The 21969-nt window shown below is 38.8% G+C and overlaps 1 protein-coding gene across 7 annotated transcripts in view; it reads right to left on the bottom strand.

Moving 5' to 3' along the window:
- Nucleotides 1–21271, bottom strand: part of LOC142338681 (synaptic vesicular amine transporter-like) — a 69542-nt gene extending 48271 nt beyond the window's left edge. For 2 of the 7 annotated variants that reach the window (XM_075388571.1, XM_075388577.1), the window contains exon 1: nucleotides 20757–21265. Coding sequence is in view for 2 of the 7 variants with exons in the window: in XM_075388584.1 (XP_075244699.1) it covers nucleotides 20383–20469 (87 nt within the window). In the remaining 5 variants the exon portion in view is untranslated. Of the gene's footprint in view, nucleotides 1–7469; nucleotides 8199–20382; nucleotides 20712–20756 lie in introns of those variants that run through there. The other 5 variants (XM_075388600.1, XM_075388548.1, XM_075388584.1 and 2 more) reach the window with 5 other exon arrangements.
- Between the last annotated feature and the right edge of the window lie 698 nt (nucleotides 21272–21969).

The following is a 21969-nucleotide window of genomic DNA, read 5'->3' as shown; positions in this document are numbered from 1 at the left end:
GTTGTCATTGCCTCCAAGTAAGACTCTAATGAAGGAACAAGTGCACTTGGATCCTCCGTTTTTCCAGCAAATGCAATCAGGTCCTCATTTTTGTCTACAACAGTCATAAATGCTTCGTTGCACTTTGTTACTAGGCGTTCAACTTTCACTCGCCTACTCTGAATATTTATACAATGAAGGATATCTTCATGTATAGCAAGCAAATCAGCTTCACGTTTTGACCTGGCAGCGTTCAACTTTCTGACTTTTTGATCAAGACTATTAGACATCACGATGTTTTTATTTCCAAAGACCAGCAAACCTACCACTGCACACGGTTAATTATTATATGCACACTCCAAATAAATCGAACCCACGCAAACCAAACCAAACGAAAAAGACACCAAACACAGCACACTGTAGACAGTCTGTAAAACAAACCGCCCTGAGAGCAACGAAGGTCGTCGAGCACACTGTGCCCGACGAATCAGAAGTGGAGCGCTGAACGCTATGCGCTCAACGCGGAGGGAGGCAAAGGACACACGGGAAGTCGAGCAGGCAACGCGCGACGAAACGGAGACGTTACGGACGGGAAGTCGAGCGAGCAACGCGCGACGCGACGGAAACGAGACAGACGAGAAGTCGAGCGAGCAGTGCGCGACGGAACGGAAACGGGACGTGCGGGAAAGCGGGTGGAAAACGCGCTACGCAACGAAACGGGACGTTGGGAGAGAACGGGCGGGAAATGAGGTTGGATAGAACTATGTTAGCAGACCACAGCAAAAACTCAAGCAAACAACCTAGCCGTAACTCCAGAACAAACTTAAGTCACACCCCAGGAAGAAGGAGAGAAACTACTGCAAGACAATCAAACATAGTTCATAATGGGTTTATAACGACAAAATTAACGACAAACTAATTTATGGCAATGCAGTAGTACACTAAAAGGATGCAAAGGTCAAGAAATTTACTAGCCGTAACTCCAGAATAAACTTAAGTCACATCCCAGCAATACCCAAACCAAAACAACCGATCAACATACTAACGGTATTAATCAAACTACAGCAAAATTGAATAAACTACAATAGTGTGTTTGTAGACTAAGATAGTTGGAAAAGTCAAGAAACACTCCAGCCGTAACTCGAGAATAAACTTAAGTCGCACCCTAGAAGGCAACAAGACCAAACCAACTAGCAATCATACAGTTACACACAAACATACAGCAGCAAAATCAATATACTACTGCAGGAAGGCTAGTAATTTAGTAAAGTTGAAAAGTCAAAGGACAATCTAGCCGTAACTCGAGAATAATCTTAAGTCACACCCTAGAAAGCTATAAGACCTAAACAACAAACCAGCATACTAGCATACTCAACATACTACAGCAAAACAACAACATACTTCATCACATATGACATACTACATCGAAAATCGGAAAAGTAGCGAAGAAAACGAAAAGCGAAGTTTTGGGAGAGCGACGTTATTGAGAAAAAAACGGAACACGGAGAATTGGAAAGTTAAATGGCGAAAAGGACGCGGACGAAACGGCACATAAACGAGCGACGAGAAAAATTTATAGGGTTTCGATTTTCTCTGTTTCAATTTTTTTTGTTGTTGGCCGGAGGTTGTGAAAATTTTCACAACTTTTTAAGTTTATTGAGTTTCACTCAATTTACGAACATTCTTTTTCGAAAAATTGATTTTTTTCTGACTACTTTGTAAAAGTTTTATGCTTTTGTCCAATTTTTCTGCATTTTTGGTCAATTTTTTGCAATTTCTTGAATAAGGAACTGTAATCCACTAAACTAGATATTTCTATGCTCAGAAAAACGGTTTATCAATATTCGGTAATAATTTTCTATGTTTTCTGAATTGGATCAAAATTGACCAAAAATTTGCAAAATCGAACAATTTAGCGTATTAATCTATCAATTTTCTCTATATCAGAAGTTATATTTTGCTATACGAACCGACTGTATCCATTTTTTTCGAATTTCTGATAAATCTACCAAAAATTTTCGAAATCGGTGTTTTTTCGTCTCAAGAGTTAGATTTGCGGGGGGCCCTTACCTTTTTTTTACAAAGAATAGTTAAATTTTATCACCCGCAATATCCAAAAGTAGTTCAGGGGTGGGTTTCTTGCCGTCTAAATTTAGTGATAGAATTATGAATTTAATGCGAAATATAAAAGTACTTTTTTCCGTCTTACAGTTTTTTGAAACCTTCTTCCTGCAGCCGGGTAACGCACATCTCCATCTGATTATGTTTATAATAATGTGAAGTCGAAGTCGCTGTTCTCTATCGCTCCAATTATCTCACTCATCTCCAATGTTAGCGCCTGTATTCTATGGAAGGAGGCTAAGAGTGAGATGGGAAGGTATCCTTTAGGATCCATCTTGCGCCTGAGGAAAAGTCACGCTGCAAGTTCTCCACGCCGTAGAGGGGATCTAACAGGGGAGCTCCCACGCCTTCGCCCATGTAAGTACCACCGGTCTCACCAAGCGCTGCTTCGTCGTCGAAGTCACTGTAGAAGCCCCGCTTTTGTCCCTCAATGACATTTGGGGCCCCTGCAGATGTTCTTAGCGCTTCTTCTTTTGTTCTTTTTAGCCTTGCTACTGATGGGTTGAGGTCCGTTGGATGTAGCTGTTGCTGTTGATGCACTTTTTGCAGTTGCGAGAGCATTAGTAGATGCTCGCGGAAGATCTATCGGCACCTTTGTTAGCGGAGGTAGTCGATGGTTCTGCACTCATATCCGATATCTTCTTAATAAATTTATCATAACAATTAGGGGCTAAAAGCCGGTCTCAGCACCAATTATAAATGGTTCGATAACGGAGCGACACCAATATAAACTCAGTAAAACTGAAGTTCGGACAATTTTATTCAAATTTTCGACATATAGCAACGTATAGTAAAGCAACAACGTATTATTGTAACGTACAAGCATTAGCGATGATCATAGCAACAAGTGAAAGCTTAGACGGCAAGGTTTTTTCGATGCTCTTTTACTGGTTTTTTGTCTGATGTTATTGACGTCAAATCAGTTCGTATTCAATCGGCAATTGTCTAGAAAACCTAAAAATATTAAGCCAAAAACCAGCTTAATCGATACATATTATGGTTATAATTACTTAAAATTAGGTTAAATGAACTTTTTCGGAACTTTCTATGTATATTAGAACGTTTTACACGCATTTAAATTCAAAGCTAAATACTCAATTCTGATTGGTTAAAATTCTTTCATTTACTACGTAACAGCTACAAATGGTGGCTGCAGAAATTCATTGCGCTAGACTGATAAAAAACAATAGCGAGTCGCGTGCTGGATTGATAACTTTTGCTTGCTGTCCACTATCAAAAGAATGCGTTGTGCCGCCACGCCTTCTCTTAAAATAGATCAAAGAAAAACTAAAATCTAAAAAGCTTTACAATTTTTAGCTAAAACATATGTTTTAAATTTTAATCACTGATTCGCATTAGGATATATAAAGAAAGAAACAAAAAAATTTATCACTATATTCAATATGAGAGGAATTCACTTTTTCTTTTAATCCAAGTTTTTATGCACTATTTTTGTTTCAAATTGCATAACTGAGTTCTTTCTGTCAACCAGAGTTTATGTGTTTGAAGATTTGTTTAGACATATTTTAATAGCTTGTGCAGTTTTTGCTCTAAATATTAAACCATTTCAAATTTTTTATCTGCTATGATAAAGTTTGTGCTATGATTATCTTAGGTGTTAGTAAAACATTTCTCAACATTAGCATGTAAAGGTTGTTCCAGCTTTCAACATTTCTCATATATTAGATTCGTATAAGACGAATATCTGACATCCTAAATGGACATGTTAAACTGGCAAAAAAGGGGAAGACGTCATTTTTTCAGATGTCATATCAGATCAAAATCTATAAATTGATATTTTTGTTAGGATTGTTTTCGTTAGGACTGCTTGAATGCTATATCTGACTGAGACTGAGACTAAAACACTATCAGAAAAACGGTAACAGAATTAATTTAAAACTCAAAGGCCAGCCTTATTGACAAGCCCTAAAATTTCTTTTCACTCCTAGTCAATCAATCCTCTCTGTTTCAACATAACGTTTTTTCACCCTATATCATTTCAACCTGAAAATTTTTTTACATCCGAAATCCTTTCCCCAAATACTACAGTTCTTTTATTTCGAGTTAAATTTCTTACCTAAATCATAAATTTGTGTTCTGAATATAAAATACAACAATTATAAAAGGAGCAAAAATTTAGCTGAAGTGATAGAAGGGCGAAAATGAAGTTAATTTATAGGAATAACATTAATAAGACTTAAAAGAGGAACACTACAGAGAAAAGTTTATTCAAGAATTTTTTAACAAAAACTAAAAAGTTTAGAAAAGTTTTTCTAAAGTTTTGAAAAAAAACAATTTTTAGAGCCTAATTTCTTTTTTGACTTTTTCCTGTCTTCAAGTTTGAAGAACTATATATTATTGGTGAGGTCACACGCAAACAAAATAATTAGACATGAAAATCCACTTCGTTTCAAGTAGTTTTAAAGGAGAAGTCTTAAATTTGCAGAAAGATTCCAAATACAGCTGCTGCATGCATTCAAACCCAAATAAAAGGAAAAGAACAATTCAGTAAAACTAAAACGTAAACAGAGAAAAAAGAAGATATGGGAAGCAATACTAACTCATGGTCAATGGCCTTGTTTGGACAAAAATTTTCATTTTAGTTACAACAGAGAAAAATTTTCTTTTCAAATTTTTTCTCAGATTCAAGCAATACAAATTCTATTTGTTTTCATCCAAAATTGAAAAAACAAAGAATAGTAACTTAAAAAGTAAATGGAGGATTAGAGGACATAAAAACTACATACCTTTTGATCATCAGCGTTTTTGAGTATTTGTTTCTTCCTTAAGTCAAAAATCTTGAGCCGAAAATCAAGCACAACTGATTATTAATAATTGTGACACCAAACTTCATTCCAATCAGTTTCGGAAAATTGCGAAAAAGACCAATAGTGTTTGTTAACTATGATCTGAAACTTTGGTTGAAGAGCAATAGAAGTTGGCTTTGAATTATAATGACATGCGTGTGATTGCTCGTTACTTTTTCTAACCACTTATTCTTTGAAAATTGAGAGTCATCAAAAAAGAAAAAAGCAAAACATTTTTATGCTTTTTGGTTTTGATGCAAGATAGCTGCTTCGAATTTTTTTCCTGCAGTCCATAACTGGTTTCGTATTTTTAATGAAAACTTTATAATAGAGTTATTTCCCTATGACTTTCCGTAAGGTTGAGACATGCGTGGAAACGTTTCGTTCAGAAAAAATATCTACCAAAATTGTCTTCACATGTGTTAAATCCAAGCTTAATGAGCTTCATAAACTTTTTGCAACAATGATCATGTCATGTGGAATAAGGAAACTTGTTTTTCAATTAAAAAATTTTTCGAATATAAATTGAAAAAAGCATTTTTGAGCTGAGTATGCAGAGTCTGAAAAGGAGTTTGAAAAGCCGACTGAACTTTGAGAGAAAATATTTCTTTGAGAAACAAAACTAAAAGAATCTGTTCTGATTAAATATTTGGGATTTTCATGAGACTTTGAACAGCGCCGTTTTCTCATAGATATGAAATTTTTAGTTCCTGGCATTTATTCCTGCCAAAAATCCTTTTTAGTCACAAAATGTCTGGATTTCTGAATCAACCTAAAAAACTAAGAATTTTGCAAAGAAGCACTGAAATGAGTTGGCCAATTGAAAAATTGTTCAGATTTTAGTGGTATGAAGGGGCTGAAAAGGTAACAAAGTAAAAAAAAATCAGCAAAAACCAGAAATTTGCCTTTTAATATTTTCCGGGGATCAATTCAATTTTAATTTTAAGATGCCTCTCTGTCTCTTGCATAGATAGCGATCAACCTCATTCGACGCAATAAACGGCTAGGTTCACTTGGATATCGTATCCCCTATTTCTCAGCCTATAAAAGAAGCTTTTTGAATGAGGTAAATTCTTAACTCATAAACCTAAGAAATGCGCAAATTATATCCATCATATTCTGAGCAACACTCTTTTGAAACTTTTCTGTCTGAGCAAATTTTTTATATCAATTTCACTGCTCAAAATTTGACGTGATACTTAATAATCAACCAATATGTTTTATTCGATATGGACTCTACTTTAAACCTATTTTAATAAAAACGTACAATTTTTTAAAGCAAATTAACTGTATTTAATGTAAGTAATTTAACCATCTTTACTTTAAAAAGCACATTGGAAACTAAAAATACGAGAATTTAGTTTTTGTTGAGAACACTGAACCTCAAAGTATCTTCGAGAAATCATTTATATGGACCACTTAGTTGTTAAAGATGTCAAAAATTACCCTCCGCGGCCGAACTGAGTTGTGGAATAAGTTCTAGAGGTCAATAACAACGGTGTCCTAATGTCTTTAATCAACTCTCGCTGCGATAAATACAGTCGCACTGCATTCCGATGACGAAGAAATGACTTGTTAGCGCCCCCGATGAATACTACAAAAATCTGAAGCAGTGACAAAATTCTGTTTTGCGACCAGACTATCTTGTTCCTGCCAATTTTTTCAAGCCAATGTTGCTGTTTGAAGTAGTGCGAAAAGGGTGGCGAAAAGATAAGATAGTCTAGTCCTCTGCAGGTTAGTGTTCAACTGCTGCAATTGCAACAAGAGTGTGTGTTAATGAATAATGCCACACGGTTGTTATCGCCTTTTCCGTTTCTAAACAACACGGCTTTGCCTTGGAATTTGATAAATTCTCGATGGCGATAACAACTGTGCGGTAACATTCATTGAACAACTCATGTTGCGATCACAGCAGTTGTATGAGTTAGGCCACACTGCACCTGACTAGAATACCTTTTTCCGCCATTCTATGCTTGCCACTCTTCATGTAGCGACAGTGGTGAAAAAGGGTGGCGGGAAAATAAAGTCTATTCTCAAAGCAGAGTTTTGTCTCTGTTCTAAACTTTTTTTTGTATTCATTGTGTGCTAACCAGTTATTTCATCTCTGAGTTATGCAACGAGAATTTTATTACAGAAATTGAAACGGTCTCTTAAACGATACATTTAGTTTCTCAAAGGTTTGCGAATTATGTCATTTTTTTAAATCTCTCAACTAAAGATATAGATGGGCCAAAATTGAGGTTCCGAATATTTCATCCACCCGAATTAACTTCCTTGATGAATTTCCTAAATCTGCCGGAAGCAAAAAATTTCATCATTAGAGTTTTGACTGATAAGCAATAAGAGAATGCTTTGAAAAAAAACTGTTGGCATGATGATTGACAAAAAATGTCACCTTCAATCCTTGCATCGTAACAACCTGAATTAGCTTCTGCTCTTTTATTTTGAAGGCAAAATTGTCAGCTAAAAGACGAATCGCTATCCATAGGAAAATGAATGACTCATTTGTTTGGTTTGAAACCTTTCGTAAATAATACGGCTGAAAAGCAGAAAGGCACTTACTTTTACTAGCTTGGGTCCAGACATTTCTATAAGGAAAAATATGCCAACAACAGATGATGAGGTGCAGCTATTTCGACACAGTAAACCAAAAATTAAGGATAACATCAACCAGCTCCTTTAAGATCAGGAATTTAACATAAATATGAGTCTGGGAAAATTTATATCAATATCTGTTACACGTAATTTGATAATTTACCCTGTTGAATTAAATTTGATAAATTTTCAGGAGAAAAAGTGGGCTAGAATTGTGGTGATGAGAACAAAAAGAAAGAGCGAGGAGAGAGAAGAGAAAGGGAAGCGAGGGAAGGGAAATAATGTGGAAGATGTGATCAGAAGATGAAGAGTAATTTGAAATGGTGGTTGAAAGCTATTAAATATTTATGAATTGAGATAAGGCCCTATTAGCATGATTAAAAACAACTTCACACACTCTCACCAACTATTACTAACTACAGCCAGTAGAGTTGTTGCTATAACCTACTCTTTACTACTATTACGGGGTGGGGGGGGTCTGGTGTGAACAAACGAGCAGGGACCAGGGAAGTGTGAACAAACAAGCAATCAGTGGATCGGTTTATGAGCGGATGGACAAAAAAACAAGCTACCTGTAATGGTTTTTCAATAACTCATATCAATTTATGAAAAGTTTTGTTTTAATTATGTGAAATTCGGAAGCGCTAAAGATATTCGTCCCATACAAACTTTATTAATCAAGCTAAGATGGTACCATATTCTTTGGAGCAAAGCGAAGTATTATAAGAGTTTGTACCATGACCGACCATATATCCTCTAAAACCAAGTAAGCGCTGATGCCAATTGTGCTCATGAAGTTGATGTACATGTCTTATCGGTCACTTTTTTACTCTCTTGAACGGCTACAAAGAAACAAAGAATAAAGTCAAGAAAGCGACCGACAGCAATTAAAGGTGTTGACAATGAGCTTTTTAGTCCAGGCCTGTAAGTTGGGCCAGAAAAATTGTAAATTCTGAATTTGAATCACTTAGTGGAGTAAAACCATAACTCTTCTCAAAAAGTTTGTCCGACAATTTTATCAGAACAGTCTTGTTCATTTATTTTTAAAGGCTTGGAATGGTATATAAATACTGGAGAGATCTATTGAGTAGAGATGACCTATACTGTTTTAAGTATTAACAAAAAGTTAAAGTAAATTTTGTTCTTGTCAGTTTGTTCCCAGTCAAAAACAAAACACATCCTAACGAGTGGAAACAAATCGGAACCATTAATGAGTTTTACCATACGGTTGTTATCGCCATCGAGAACTTTTCAAACGGCGAGTCGAAGCCGATTTGCTGAATAACTTTGAAAAACATTAACAATCGTGTGGTAATGATTTTCATCAACTCCAGTCGCAAATATAGCCGTGGCTATTCTCTTGCACTGGCGCGAAAAGTGGCGGCAAACCATCGTTTAATCCCAAAGCAGAGTTTCGCAACGCCATTGTTTCATATTTTTATTATAATCATCCAGCACTAACACGTTAGGCCATCGGTAGCTTCTACAAGTTTTGCTATCGCAACGAGCATTTTTCGAGTTATGTTCTAATGGGTAATGGGACTTCAGAATTGAATGGATTTCTTGTTCTCATTCTTTTTTTCCTAAAAAATGAGAAACAAAATTGTAGCTATGCATAATTTTCTTGATCCCAAAGAGCAAAGATCGCAAAACTAATACAAACATCCTTGGGCACAAATAACCTGATTAACAGTTTTGTTTCCGAAAAAATATATCTAAAAGCATTCGTTAGCCTTAGCCTTGTGTTGCCGAATTAGCCTTGTTTCTAAATTTAGCTAAAGAGCGCTCTCAATTTTTTCATCGTCAATCAGCTGGGATTGCACCAAGGCGACTTGTCAACTCAGTAACTCTTATCTGGTCACGTCATTAATTTTCTCATCAGTTGTATCAAGTAATTAGAATATTCTCTGGCGAGAAAAATAAACTACTTGTCCGCTCTCGTTGCGATAACTTTTAAAAAGGATCAATAATCGAAGTCTTTATAAAAAAAACTAATAAAAATCAAGACTTAATTTCTTGAGATCAGCAATGTATCGGTACAAAGCAAGCAAAATCCTTTTTCGGTACAGGAAATCCAAATTTTTGTATTTCACAACGTATAAGATTCAACGTATAAGACTCAACACCTATAAGACTGATAAGACTGATAAGACTCAACGTAAGAGAAAAACGTATGTAAGATTTACTGCATCAGACAACTAGCAAGGTTGTCAGCCAAACGTAATTGATGCTCTTTTCAAGGTCGGAATAGGTCAAAAATGCTTTTAATTTGACCTCTGGATTACATCTATATCAAAAAAAAAGAGATTTGGTCCCACCGGGATTCGAACCGCAACCTCTAGATTAAGGGCCCTAGGTCCTAACCATTAGGCTATTTCCCAGTTGGAACAATCTGTGCGAACGCACAAGTAATATGCTCTTTCATTTACGCTTACACGCAATTGCGTCAGCAACATCTTCAGGCCCCAAAACTGATGATTCGAAAACTGGTATCAAATTAACAATAGGGCGAATCAATGAGCCGGATTTTGTTTGAACTTGAGCGGACCGTGCGATGCCGTCGTTACCATAACGTAGACTCAAAATGCGGGCCAGTGGATAATAGCCTCTTGGGCTGTCGCTATCGATAATCCAAACTAGGTCACCGGTTTTCAAGATTTCATCGGAAGGAGTCTTCCATTTACAACGACGATTCAATGGGGGGAGATATTCTTTTAACCATCTTTTCCAAATGGCATTAGCGTACGCTTGCGCTCTGGCGTATCGCTTTCGGTGATTGAAGTCATCGACAGGGGTGAGTGAAGGAAGGCAAGTACTGCGATTCCCCAAAAGAAAGTGGTTTGGCGTTAATGCATCTAAATCGTTGGCATCGGAACTTACGGAAGTCAACGGGCGGTTGTTTAGTGACTGTTCCACCAGACAGAAAGTAGTTAGGAGTATTTCGTCCGTAAGCCGACGATTGCCAAGGATTGCGTAAAGTGTTCGCTTGAAACTCCGCACTAGCCTTTCCCAAACACCTCCGTGGTGCGGTGCAGCAGGTGGATTAAACTTCCACTCGGCTCCCTTTTGTGCCAGCTCCGAAGCAATTTTCTGTTTGTCCAAGTTTAGAAAACATAGCAACAGTTCTTTCTCTGTACCAACAAAGTTAGTGCCGTTGTCGGAACAAATGACCAACGGCATTCCACGACGAGCAATGAAGCGTTCAATACCCATAACACACGAATTTGTATCCATCGAATGTGCAATCTCAACATGAACGGCTCTGGTCGTGAGACAGGTGAGCAGGAAACCCCACCTTTTCTCAGAGGAGCGACGGATCGTGACGTGAAACGGACCAAAGTAGTCAAGACCGACATTCGTAAAGGGCGGACACTGGAAGGCAAGACGTTCGGACGGAAGATCAGCCATAATAGGTTGAACAGGCTTAGTGCTTCGTTTTCTGCAAAGGACACAATTAAAACGAATCGAACGGAGGATAGAACGAAGCTTCAGAACAGCATACTGCTGTTGGACAAGTGCGCGAAGGTAATCGTTACCTTCATGATGATTTTTGAGGTGCATATGGCGTAAGAAAACGTACACCAGTGGATGTCGACCGTCAAGGATTATGGGGTGCTTCAAATTGAACTCAAGTTCAGTGAAGCGCTTAATTCGGCCACTAGAACGGAGCAGGCCACCAGGCCCGACAAACGGCGAATAAGCAGCAATAGGGCTTCTTTTACTGATTTTCTTTGAACTGTGGAGTTGCATAAGCTCAATGGGGAAAGACTCTGCTTGTGTAAGAAGCTGCAGTTTCTTTTCTGCTGCGGTAATTTCCTCGGGTTCTACTATTTTTCTATCTACAGATCGGTAGGTGGCGTGCCGTGGAAGAATACGTAGGACATACGCAACGATTCGAAGAAGTTTTGGATACGAACTGTATTTGCGCAGATGAATGCTGAAATCAGAATTTAAAGAGTTGGACTGTAGGGCTGAGCAGTTGTCCAAAAGGTTGGGATCAGCTGCTTGACGCTTCAATTTGATGTTTGACACCACTTCGGTGCCCGGGCGAAATGGAAAGTCAGATGTACGAAGAAAATCAGGACCACGTAACCAAGCGCTGTTCTGCAACGCCTCCGAGGACAATCCCCTCGTGCCGGCATCGGCCGGGTTGTTCTGCGTTGCCACGTGATGCCATTGATCGACCGTTGTTCCCTCTAGAATTTCGGAGACACGATTCGCGACAAATATGGGCTGTTTCTCTAGGGAATTCAACCACTGAAGGACTGTGGTACTATCTGTCCACATGAACGTGCGTTGAATCTGAATGGTGAGCGCCTCGCAAATTTCTAATCTGAGGCGGGATGCCAGCAAAGCCGCTTGGAGTTCGAGTTTAGGAACGGTGAGCACTTTCATCGGAGCTACTCGTGCCTTTCCAATAACGAAGGCTAGTTCTGTTCTTTTTCCGTTGTCTGAGGAATTCACGAGAGCACGCAAAAACGCAACTGCGCTGAACACCTCCTGTGAACTGTCACCAAAGACATGTAATTCCAAGTGCTCGAACGAACCGCAGAACTAGCTTCTAGGTATTTTCATTAGCCCAAGTTTTGGTAATTCTGCGCTCCAGGACTCGAAGCGCTCAATCATTTCCTTTAGGAGTACATCATCCCAGCTCTGACCGTGAAGTCGCCAAACATCTTTGAGGAGGAGCCGCGCTTTCACAGTAAAAGGGGAAACAAGACCAATTGGGTCAAATATTTTTGATACAAGACCCAATACCAGCCTTTGTGTAACAGCTTTCGAGGCATCACATATTGTTCCGCGGCTTACAACTAGTGTGTCATTTACATGATCCCACTTCAAACCTAGAACGTGGGATGATGACTCCTCTTTGGATGCGCCTATTTCTTTTGGAGCCTGTTCAACTGATTTGTCCTCCAGCTCTTCGAGGAGGCCAGGGACATTGCTGATGAACTTAGTCAGCTTGAAACCTCCCCTGTTCAGTAATTCGATCAAATCGCGCGATATTCTTTGTACTATGATGGGTGGCTCCATTGAGTCAAGGTAATCATCCATATAAAATTTCTGGCTAATGGCTTGCGCCGCCTCGGGAAAATCTGAATTATTATCTCTCGCGGTACGCAGTAACGCATAATTAGCGCAAGTTGGTGAATCTTTTGCGCCGAATATGTGTCTTGTGTAATGGTATACCTCAATGTTCCTTGAGGGATCTTCCCGCCAAAGGAAACGCAAAACCGACTGCTCCGCTGGCAAAACACCTACTTGTAAGAACATACCCTCAATATCAGCGGAAACAGCGAATTGATGCTGACGAAAGCGCATCAGAGTGTGGATTAGTCTCTGCAACAGATCTGGACCGGTGAGTAACACACTGTTCAAAAATATACCCCGAAACATTGAAGCACCGTTCAACACCCTACGAACTTTTTCTGGCTTGTTAGGGTTTACAACCGGGTGATGAGGTAGGTACCATTCTCTTTCAGCGCAGTGCTTGTCGTCTCGGCTTTCCACTTTGATAACATATCCTTTATCGAGATCGTCTTGATAGTCTGTGCATAACGCTTGTATAAAACGGGATCTTTACCTAATCTCTTTTCCAATGATTTGAACTGCACCATTGCTGAAAAAAAATTGTTGGGGAGTTTTACTTCGTCTGAAGACCAAAGCATGCCTACATGATATCGGCCCTCATTGTGTACGGTGGATTGTTCGAGGATCGCAGTTGCTCGATGGTCAGATGCTGAACGGGGATCGACCTGCTTGACAGCCCCATATGACTCCATGTCATACCAGGATTTTATTTGGGATGCTAACTCGGAATCTTGTTTAGCTACTGCCTTGAAACAAGTAGAAATCAGACCAGATGAAGATGGCAACGGACCGCTTAATACCCATCCCAACGGTAAGCGAACGGCAACGGGTGAGGATTTTGATTCGGTTTCAAAATACTCGATCGGGCGGATGGCGTGGTAAGCGTCTTGGCCTAGTATCATCTCGACGTTTGCGTAGTCATACGTCTTGTTCGGTAACACGCTTAAGTGAGGATACTTTTCTTGAATGGCAGTATTATCAATAATGTCGGAACCTAATCGTAAATTTGTTTTTACATAAGGGAGTAGATCAAACGGAGAGCAAGTGTCTTCACCTATTGGTTGGACAGTAACCTGTACAGATTCCGTTGTTATAGTTTCTTGAGTATTTATGCCATTCACGGTAAGCTTTAATGGGGTACCTTTCAATTGAAGACGACTAGCGAGCTCACTGGATATCCAAGAGTGACTACAAGCTGTGTCACAGAGAACAAGTGCTCTAGTGCGCACATCTGAGGGACTTAAAAGATCGACTTCAAGAACCTGAAGAAGCCCTTTTACATCAGTTATTGAAGTGAGTCCCGAGGAACTAGCCGTTCCCATAGACTTTGCGTTTTCAACTGTATTTGATGACGTTTTTGTGGAGTTTACTTTAGTCAGCGTGGCAACGTTGCTTTTCTTCTCAGTGCTTACGGGAAAAACGCGTTCTGCCCCGTGAAGTAATGTGTTATGAGTGCTTCGACAGCCCTCAATAGTGCATTTTCGTTGACGTGGACAAGTTCGAAATGAGTGCTTGCCGTTCAAGCACGAGAAACAAAGTTGGTTTTCTGCAGCAATCGTAGCACGCTGCGTAGGGGTCTTTTCCTTGAAAGATTGGCATCGCCAAATGGGATGTTGACATTTGCAAAGGGCGCAGGGCAATTGATCATTTTTTGCACTCTGGGAAGCTTTACTGGAGATATGTTGTTTTGCATTTGCATTAGCAGTAAAGACTTTTGAGGAGACTTTTGTTTTTGTTACACTTATGTTACCATTATCCTCGTGTTTTCCCTTGAAAGAGATTGCTTTCATGCGCTCATGAGCTTCTGCTTTCTCTTTCAGCCAATCGTTAAAATCTAACATGGTTGGCCTCAACCACTCTTTCTTCACGGTGTGCATTGACCAAGATTCTTTTAAATTTGGTGGAAGCTTTTGAACTGCCTGGTTTAAGAGGGACGAGCTACGAAGATCTGTGTCATATAACAATGACCTGAATACGCCAACGAGACTTGAGACTACAGTAGCAAAGCTGATTATACTGTCTGAGTTGTGCATTTTTACCGGTGGATAGCTTGACAATTTATCAAGATGCGCAGTTACCACTGCCTGTGGCTGTCCGAACTTACGCTCAAGCGTTTTCAATGCATCTCTGTACATTGAACCACAATAAGCAAATTCCGCAATTGCAGCCTTTGCTTTCCCTGTTACCAATGTTTTTAAGTACGTTAGCTTAACGTCATCACTCAATGTCTGCGAATCAATCGCACTACTAAATTGGCCGTACCATTCGTGCCATTGAAGGGGGTCGCCGTTGTATTGGGAAAGTTTCCACTCGGGTAGGGGATCTCTCTTGCTGAAGCTAAGTAACTCGGCAAGATCTTTTACTGTTACTTGTTGAGATTTTGAAGAGTGCGGCAAACATGGATGTTGCATGGGTAGTGGATTTCGAGAGTAAGGCAGCGAGGATGAAACGGGTGGATATCCCGGTAGGAGTGGTGCTGTTTGCAACGCCTGGTTATCTGCGATTGCACTGGAAATTGGATTATGGTAGTACGTTGTACCACCTACGGTGCCTACTGAAACAGGTACGTTTGCCGTGACATTAACATTGGACCTCTGCGGATCGATCGGGAAAGCATTTGCTTTGGTGTTTAATGGATTATTAGCGAGGGTCCATGTATTCAAGTTAGGCCTGTAGTGACTGTGTGGTATTGATAATGCCTGGTGGTGGAGTGGGCTTGCCGATGCTGCAGGCAAATTTGCTTCTAATTGCGCTGCCAAGTGGTTGAGTTGAGCGTCGGCCGGGAAAGCATTATCTTGATTTTGTTAAGGGGTGTATGCTGCTGTCGAAAAATCATGAGCTGGAGGTGAAGTTTGTAAATTTCCGGTGTTTTGTTGCTGGTTCGCGTATGCATTGCTTTTCAGAGACAAGCTAGGTTGATTTGTTTGAAAAAACAAACCACGGTAGTAAGCAGATTCTTGATCAGCAAGAGACTGCCAGAACTGCAGTGTATTGTTCGGCAGGCCTTCGTTTTGATTGTTTACTTCGGAGATCGGATTATTGAGTTCAGGCTCTTCGCTGTCTTGATTGATTTGCTGGATAAGATCATCATTTCCAATCAGATCTGACGGTTGAGAAATCAATTGTGGTAAATGCTGTTGGTTTTGATCGTTCATTTCTGATCGATGGTTCTCAAAAATATGATTCTGGACAGTATTACCCTGTTCTTGGACAACAGAGTTACTATTTTGTGCATCTGCTGCCGCGGAAGAAATAGCTTGAGCGAAACAAGCCCTGGATTTTTTCTGTTTGCTTGTCAAGATGGCTGTTTTTTGGCTACCAACTGACTCAGCCCAATCTTTGACGCGATTTTCGCTCTTTGTTGAGTAGATACTGCCATGTTTTGAGGAACTATTAGTGGCGGTCTCTAAAAGCAAAAATTCATCGTCCATTAAGTTGATTTCCTGCATTTTAGCTTCAACGAGACGTTTTCAATTTTCCTCGTGCATTTTCTCGAGGTCTATTTGACGTTTCTTGGAAAACAATTCTATCTCATGTCTTCTCTCAGCCATTTCACGTTCTCTCTCTGCCATCTCAATTTCATACTCTCTTTCAGCTATTCAAGCAGCCGCTTTGTTTTCTTCCTCCACTTCTTCTCGTCTAATTTTTGCTAATATAAGATCTTTCCTGCGAGCCGTTGAAGCCTTCGAAGAGGTACTAGCAGACAAGGATTTGTGGGACCCTTGAGAGCTCTTTTTTGAATTTTCGTTGCCCTGAGTGGAGTCTATATAGTCTCGGGCATTTTCCATATACTCATCGTGTCTTTTATTCACAACTGCCAGCCATTCTTCTAATTCTGACTGCAGTTTCTCTGCTTGTTCAGTCTTAGCTGCAAGGCCTATCAGGTTATCATTTTTTGCTATACAAGTTTCGAGTAGGTCTTTGCATTTGGTAACCAAAGTTTCTACTCTCACTCGCCTCGCTTTTTCGTGGATAGCGTCGTCAATGCTTTCGTAAAGTTTGCACAACTCTTTCTCAATCTTGGCCCTTGCATCATACACCTTAGAAACTTTGCTTGTAAAGGGATTTGACATAATGGGAGGAAGAATACAACAATAGATTAACTTACAGATTTGGTGTACAAACAGAAAGGAAAGATGAAACAATGTTTAACTTGGTCTGCGAAATTGGGATTTTAGGACAACAATTTAGGAGGTAGAACAAATTGGGAGATAGAACAAATTAGATAGAACAAAGTGATCAATAATTGGACAATTCTCGTGACAGGGGAAATAGAAGGTGGAGCGTAACTCGAGGAAAGGGAGATTGGGAGGGGAGAATGACCGAGTCTCAATTACTATAGTTTCTATAACCCCTGTAGTTTAAACTGGGGACACAGAACACATAATCTTTTGAGACTCAGAGAGCAAAATCCCAAAGCGTAATAGGAATATAATATTCGCGCGCAAGAGGAGGAGCGGAAACGGTCGCGCAGCGAGCGAGCGACGAAACGGGAAAAACTGTGGAGCGGCGGATGCAATAATTGAAAACCTTGACAAAGTGAGTGGTGCCAATCGAACGACACTACAATAGCAACGCAACGAAAGCAGGACACGACGGAGCGACTGAGTCCCACAACTAACAAGCTCTATAACCCCTGTAGTTAAACTGAGGTCACCGAGCCGGAAAGAAATAGGACTCAGAGGAGACTCGAAGTTACCACCGCTTCAGTGGCGAGTTTCTTATTCTTTTTGGCTCTACGGCGTCGTTTATTGTGTTTGCTATGACGAGTTTTCTTAAGCAAACGGCGAAGTGATTCCTGATGCGTTAAAATTAATGTTAACGATTTAAGTTCCAACTGAACTTTCTGGTGCAATTGATAGTACTCTTTTACTAATTTTGGATCTTTCTGTTTCCGCTTTGACACTAGGTCAATCAGTACATGGATAGTCAAAACGTCTGTTTGCTTAAGAAAACCAAAGATATTTGGTGCTCCGTTTCGTGGGCAATAAACTATAGCTTTCAAACGAGTTTGGTAACTTTCTAGCACTATAGAAAGTTCGGAAAACGCTAGTGCTCGAAAATTATTCGTTCGGTGAGAGGTCAGCGAAATGTTTATAGCGTCGTGCCAGATTATGACATCAGTTTTGTGCCGGAAGACGTTATCCAACTGATATTGTACCGTTTTTCTTTCGTTAACAGCAAAAGGACTGAAGCTTAATCCCGGAAGTGAAAATACAGTGCTTTTATACCGTTTTTGGGTGCCTTTGGGTAGACTATTGATGGCGTGGAACAGCGAACTAGCACCCAAAATGAATACCATAAGCTCGCATCAACGTGTATTTACCGTATCGGGACAAAAAACTACGAACCTTTCTTGTTTTTTGATGTTTTTTGAGATTTTTTTCTCAAAAATCGGTAAAATCGACAATTTTCAAAAATTTGGTCAAAATTCAAATTTTTTGTTGATTACCTGTATTATACTGTTACCCCAACTACACTGAACAATAATTTACCAGTTTATCAAAAATTTGACCAAATTTTTGATTTTTCAAATTTTCGACCTAAAAATAGCAAAAAAAATTCGATAAATTTATCGAATTTTTTTTGAAAGCTGGTTTTTCAAGTTCCTACACCTTCATTACGTTCGACCAATATCAATTTATCAGTTACGAGTGAGTTTAATTTTTTCGAATATAACCAGTTTTTTTTTAAGTTTTTACGAGTTTTTTCGTCAATTTTCGGTCACATTCGCCTTTTCTGGTGAAATCCGTCTTTTTCTAACCCAAATTGTCTCGGTCTTACAGTTTTTGTGATACTCGGTTGCACTGCCCTGAAGACCACGTCAGGATGTTCCAGTCATCCAATTTGCATGTAAAAATGATGACTCAAACCGCCTCTCTCACTTTTTGGGCTGGGAAGCCGGCTCTTCACAAGTGTTCACAAGTCCAGTTGTTGTTGTGCTCCCTGATTTTTTCTCTCGGTGGACCAAAATGTCCGCTCTTGTTGCGATAACTTTCAAAAAGGATCAATAATCGAAGTCTTTATAAAAAAAACTAATAAAGTTCAAGACTTAATTTCTTGAGATCAGCAATGTATCGGTACAAAGCAAGCAAAATCCTTTTTCGGTACAGGAAATCCAAATTTTTGTTTTTCACAACGTATAAGATTCAACGTATAAGACTCAACACCTATAAGACTGATAAGACTGATAAGACTCAACGTAAGAGAAAAACGTACGTAAGATTTACTGCATCAGACAACTAGCAAGGTTGTCAGCCAAACGTAATTGATGCTCTTTTCAAGGTCGGAATAGGTCAAAAATGCTTTTAATTTGACCTCTGGATTACATCTATATCAAAAAAAAGAGATTTGGTCCCACCGGGATTCGAACCGCAACCTCTAGATTAAGGGCCCTAGGTCCTAACCATTAGGCTATTTCCCACTTGGAACAATCTGTGCCAACGCACAAGTAATATGCTCTTTCATTTACGCTTACACGCAATTGTGTCAGCAACACTACTCAAGGAATAGAATTTTTGGTCAAATGATAGTATCAAAGTTGCATGGTTTTGTTTAGAGCCTAAAGTTTCCCCAAATATGACGAAAGATTTCAGGTGGCAACTTTTTCTTTACTTTTCCTCCCCAATCCGAAAATCGGATTAGAACAAATAAGGCTGGATTCAAGAACAATGCCACGTTCGTTCCGTCGCCCGATAAAACTTTATCTGATAAGGTCGGTCATACAACAGATCGACCTCAGTTTTTTTTCGAAAAAGAGAAAGCACAATGGCTGAAAAAGGTAGATAATCAATTTGTTTCCGTATTTTCCTCATAGCTGAAGTCCCAAATTTCGCAAAATGGAAAAAAATTTCTCTCAGAAAGTAAAGGAATCGTTGCTCTTCCTTCATTTGACGACCAGGCACCCATGTCTGCAATTATTAGAATATTTTAACGCTAAGCAACCGCTGATCAAACAATTTTGCAACGCTTGAGCGTTTCTTCACCAGACTTCGGTAATTTAAAAGCAGTTCTGATCAGCGCGTTTGCGCAGCTCTGGCGCCAATGATTTACATGCAATTAAAATCTGATCTGTGCACCGAATTCTTCAATAATACTACATTGGTTCAACTAACAATGCGGCAACTGTAAAACTTTAATAAACCATTCATCCATTTAAGAAAGAAATAATGAATTTTCTCAGCGTCTAGAAATGGTGCCATCTGGTCCAGGGTTAAAAACTTTTTGTTTTCAACCCATTCCAGACCAACATGACCTCTTATTACACGATCCCAGACTGAAATCTCTGGTCCAAATTTTTTGCCACCAATATTGTCCAGATCCAGACAACTTTCGTGCGTTTCTGCGTCCGACCAGACATTGGTAATTGGTAATGAGGGGGGATTTCTTATTGTGCACCCGAGGATGGTTTGATCTGAGGTTATATTGACCTGGGACACCCATCTTGTGTTGTACAACAGCAAAAAATAATTTAGCAAAAGACTTTACTTGCTTTTGGTCAGTTGGCAGAAATTCACGTCTCTATAAATTTTATAACTGAGTGATAAACTAGTATTTCAATTGAGTTGGCAGAGAGAAAATTTCAGCTGCTGACAAAGTTATCATCCGTCAATACGTTAATACATGTGTAGTTTGAATACGGACCGCTATAAACACTCGCGTTTCATCCAAAAAACCTATTGATTAAGAAACTGAAGTCGCTTATCGAATTTAATCATTTTGCAAATTTGAATTTAATCAGTATTAAACTAATAGATGAAATTGTAAAACCCACTTCGTGTGAACTAACCTTAAATCGTTGTGTACAATCTTCCTCCTCGACAATAAGATTCAATATCAAAACTCTATACAACAAATTAATACCACAATTGTACATTATTGTTGAGACTTAAATAAATCTGGTTTCGAATTCATGGAAAGCTAATTCTTTTTCAAGGAAACAGTATATTTCTATCATTTTAAACAAACAGCGCATAAAATCGCGTGTATCACTTCTCATATTCAAAAGGTAAAATACGCAATCACTTTTATTACTATGACGGAGTTTAAAAACGTGAAATGTTTGCATATTTTTCATTGCAAAGCGTAATGAATTGAACAATAGCTTATGAGACAGTTTTCATTACGGTTCTAATTTTAAAACAAAACACTAGTTTGACTTACTCTGTGACGCTCCATTTTTAGTTGTTGTGGGACGTAATTGAATTTTTATTGCGATTACTTATAAGGGGGAGGTTTAAACTTACCAAACCATACAATACATTCAAATCTCAAATATTGGAAAGGGTGCTCTGTTAAATTTGGCACATTATTGTTGTTTTAGGAATGAACAAAAGCTTTATGATTGCTTAATATTATTTTCTAACTACTTAATCGATGCCAAAAATTGACGCATTGTGAACAAAATATCCGCAAACAAGGAAAACCCGGGAAGTAAAGAATGATTGAATTTAGAACCTGGTAGGAATAAGCTGCAACGTTACGTCATGGTACAAAAAGTCGAAGGGGGAAGTTGGATTGAGTTTTTGCATTGTTGACAAATAACATACGAAGCAGGTGGGGGGATTAAACGGGAGGAAATATTTGAAAGTAATTTTAGATTTGGTAGGTTTTTGTTTGTGTTATTATTTGTTGAGTATAATACGTTTTGTTAACTAGTACTAGTATGTATAGCGGTGCATGTGTTGTGTTGTTTGTTGCAGAATAGCTACACTAAGAACACCGGGCCAGCTCTAGACGGATTAAAGTTTGGATAATTTGCGACCTGATCCGATTCCTTAGCCTTCTTACTCTGGATTCCAACTACAATAGGAACAGAAACAACGCGTACTACACAATAGTCATTCACTTTTACCAATCCAGTAAAATTAACTAGGTTAATATATAGTTTATAACTTGAAAGGCCATAAAAAGTTTATGCCTCATCATAATATAAAATCCAATAAATATTGACCTGAATAAACTAAACAGAAGAACGTTATTATGAGTTGCTCAAGATGAAAACCGCCAAAGGTTGGCACACAAAACAACTCTAAACAATTTTATAACTTGAATGATACTTTTTGGAGAATTAAACAATCAAGCCCAATCCTTAATAGTCAACAAATTGATTTTGAAGAGATCAGAAAGACGAAACAATACATTTCCTTTTCAAAGACAAACTCAATTTAATTTTCTTTTATAATAAACTTTATTAAGAAACAATGAGGCCCAGGAATGTGCGTTCGCTCTTAATGCTCCGACCCCACTCATTTACATTTCTGACCTAACTGTCTTCCAAAAGAGGAAAAGATAGAAGAAAACTTTAAAAAAGTTAAATTTATCTCAAAATAATTGGTGCATAAATAAAAAATTTGCTTTAAACTGAAACCAATAA

The sequence above is a fragment of the Convolutriloba macropyga genome, chromosome 1, assembly GCF_964194025.1.
Source record: "Convolutriloba macropyga chromosome 1, txConMacr16.3, whole genome shotgun sequence".
NCBI classification, from domain to species: Eukaryota; Metazoa; Xenacoelomorpha; order Acoela; family Convolutidae; genus Convolutriloba; species Convolutriloba macropyga.
The sequence above is the reverse complement of the archived record's forward strand: the minus strand, read 5'-3'. Positions and strand labels throughout refer to the sequence as shown.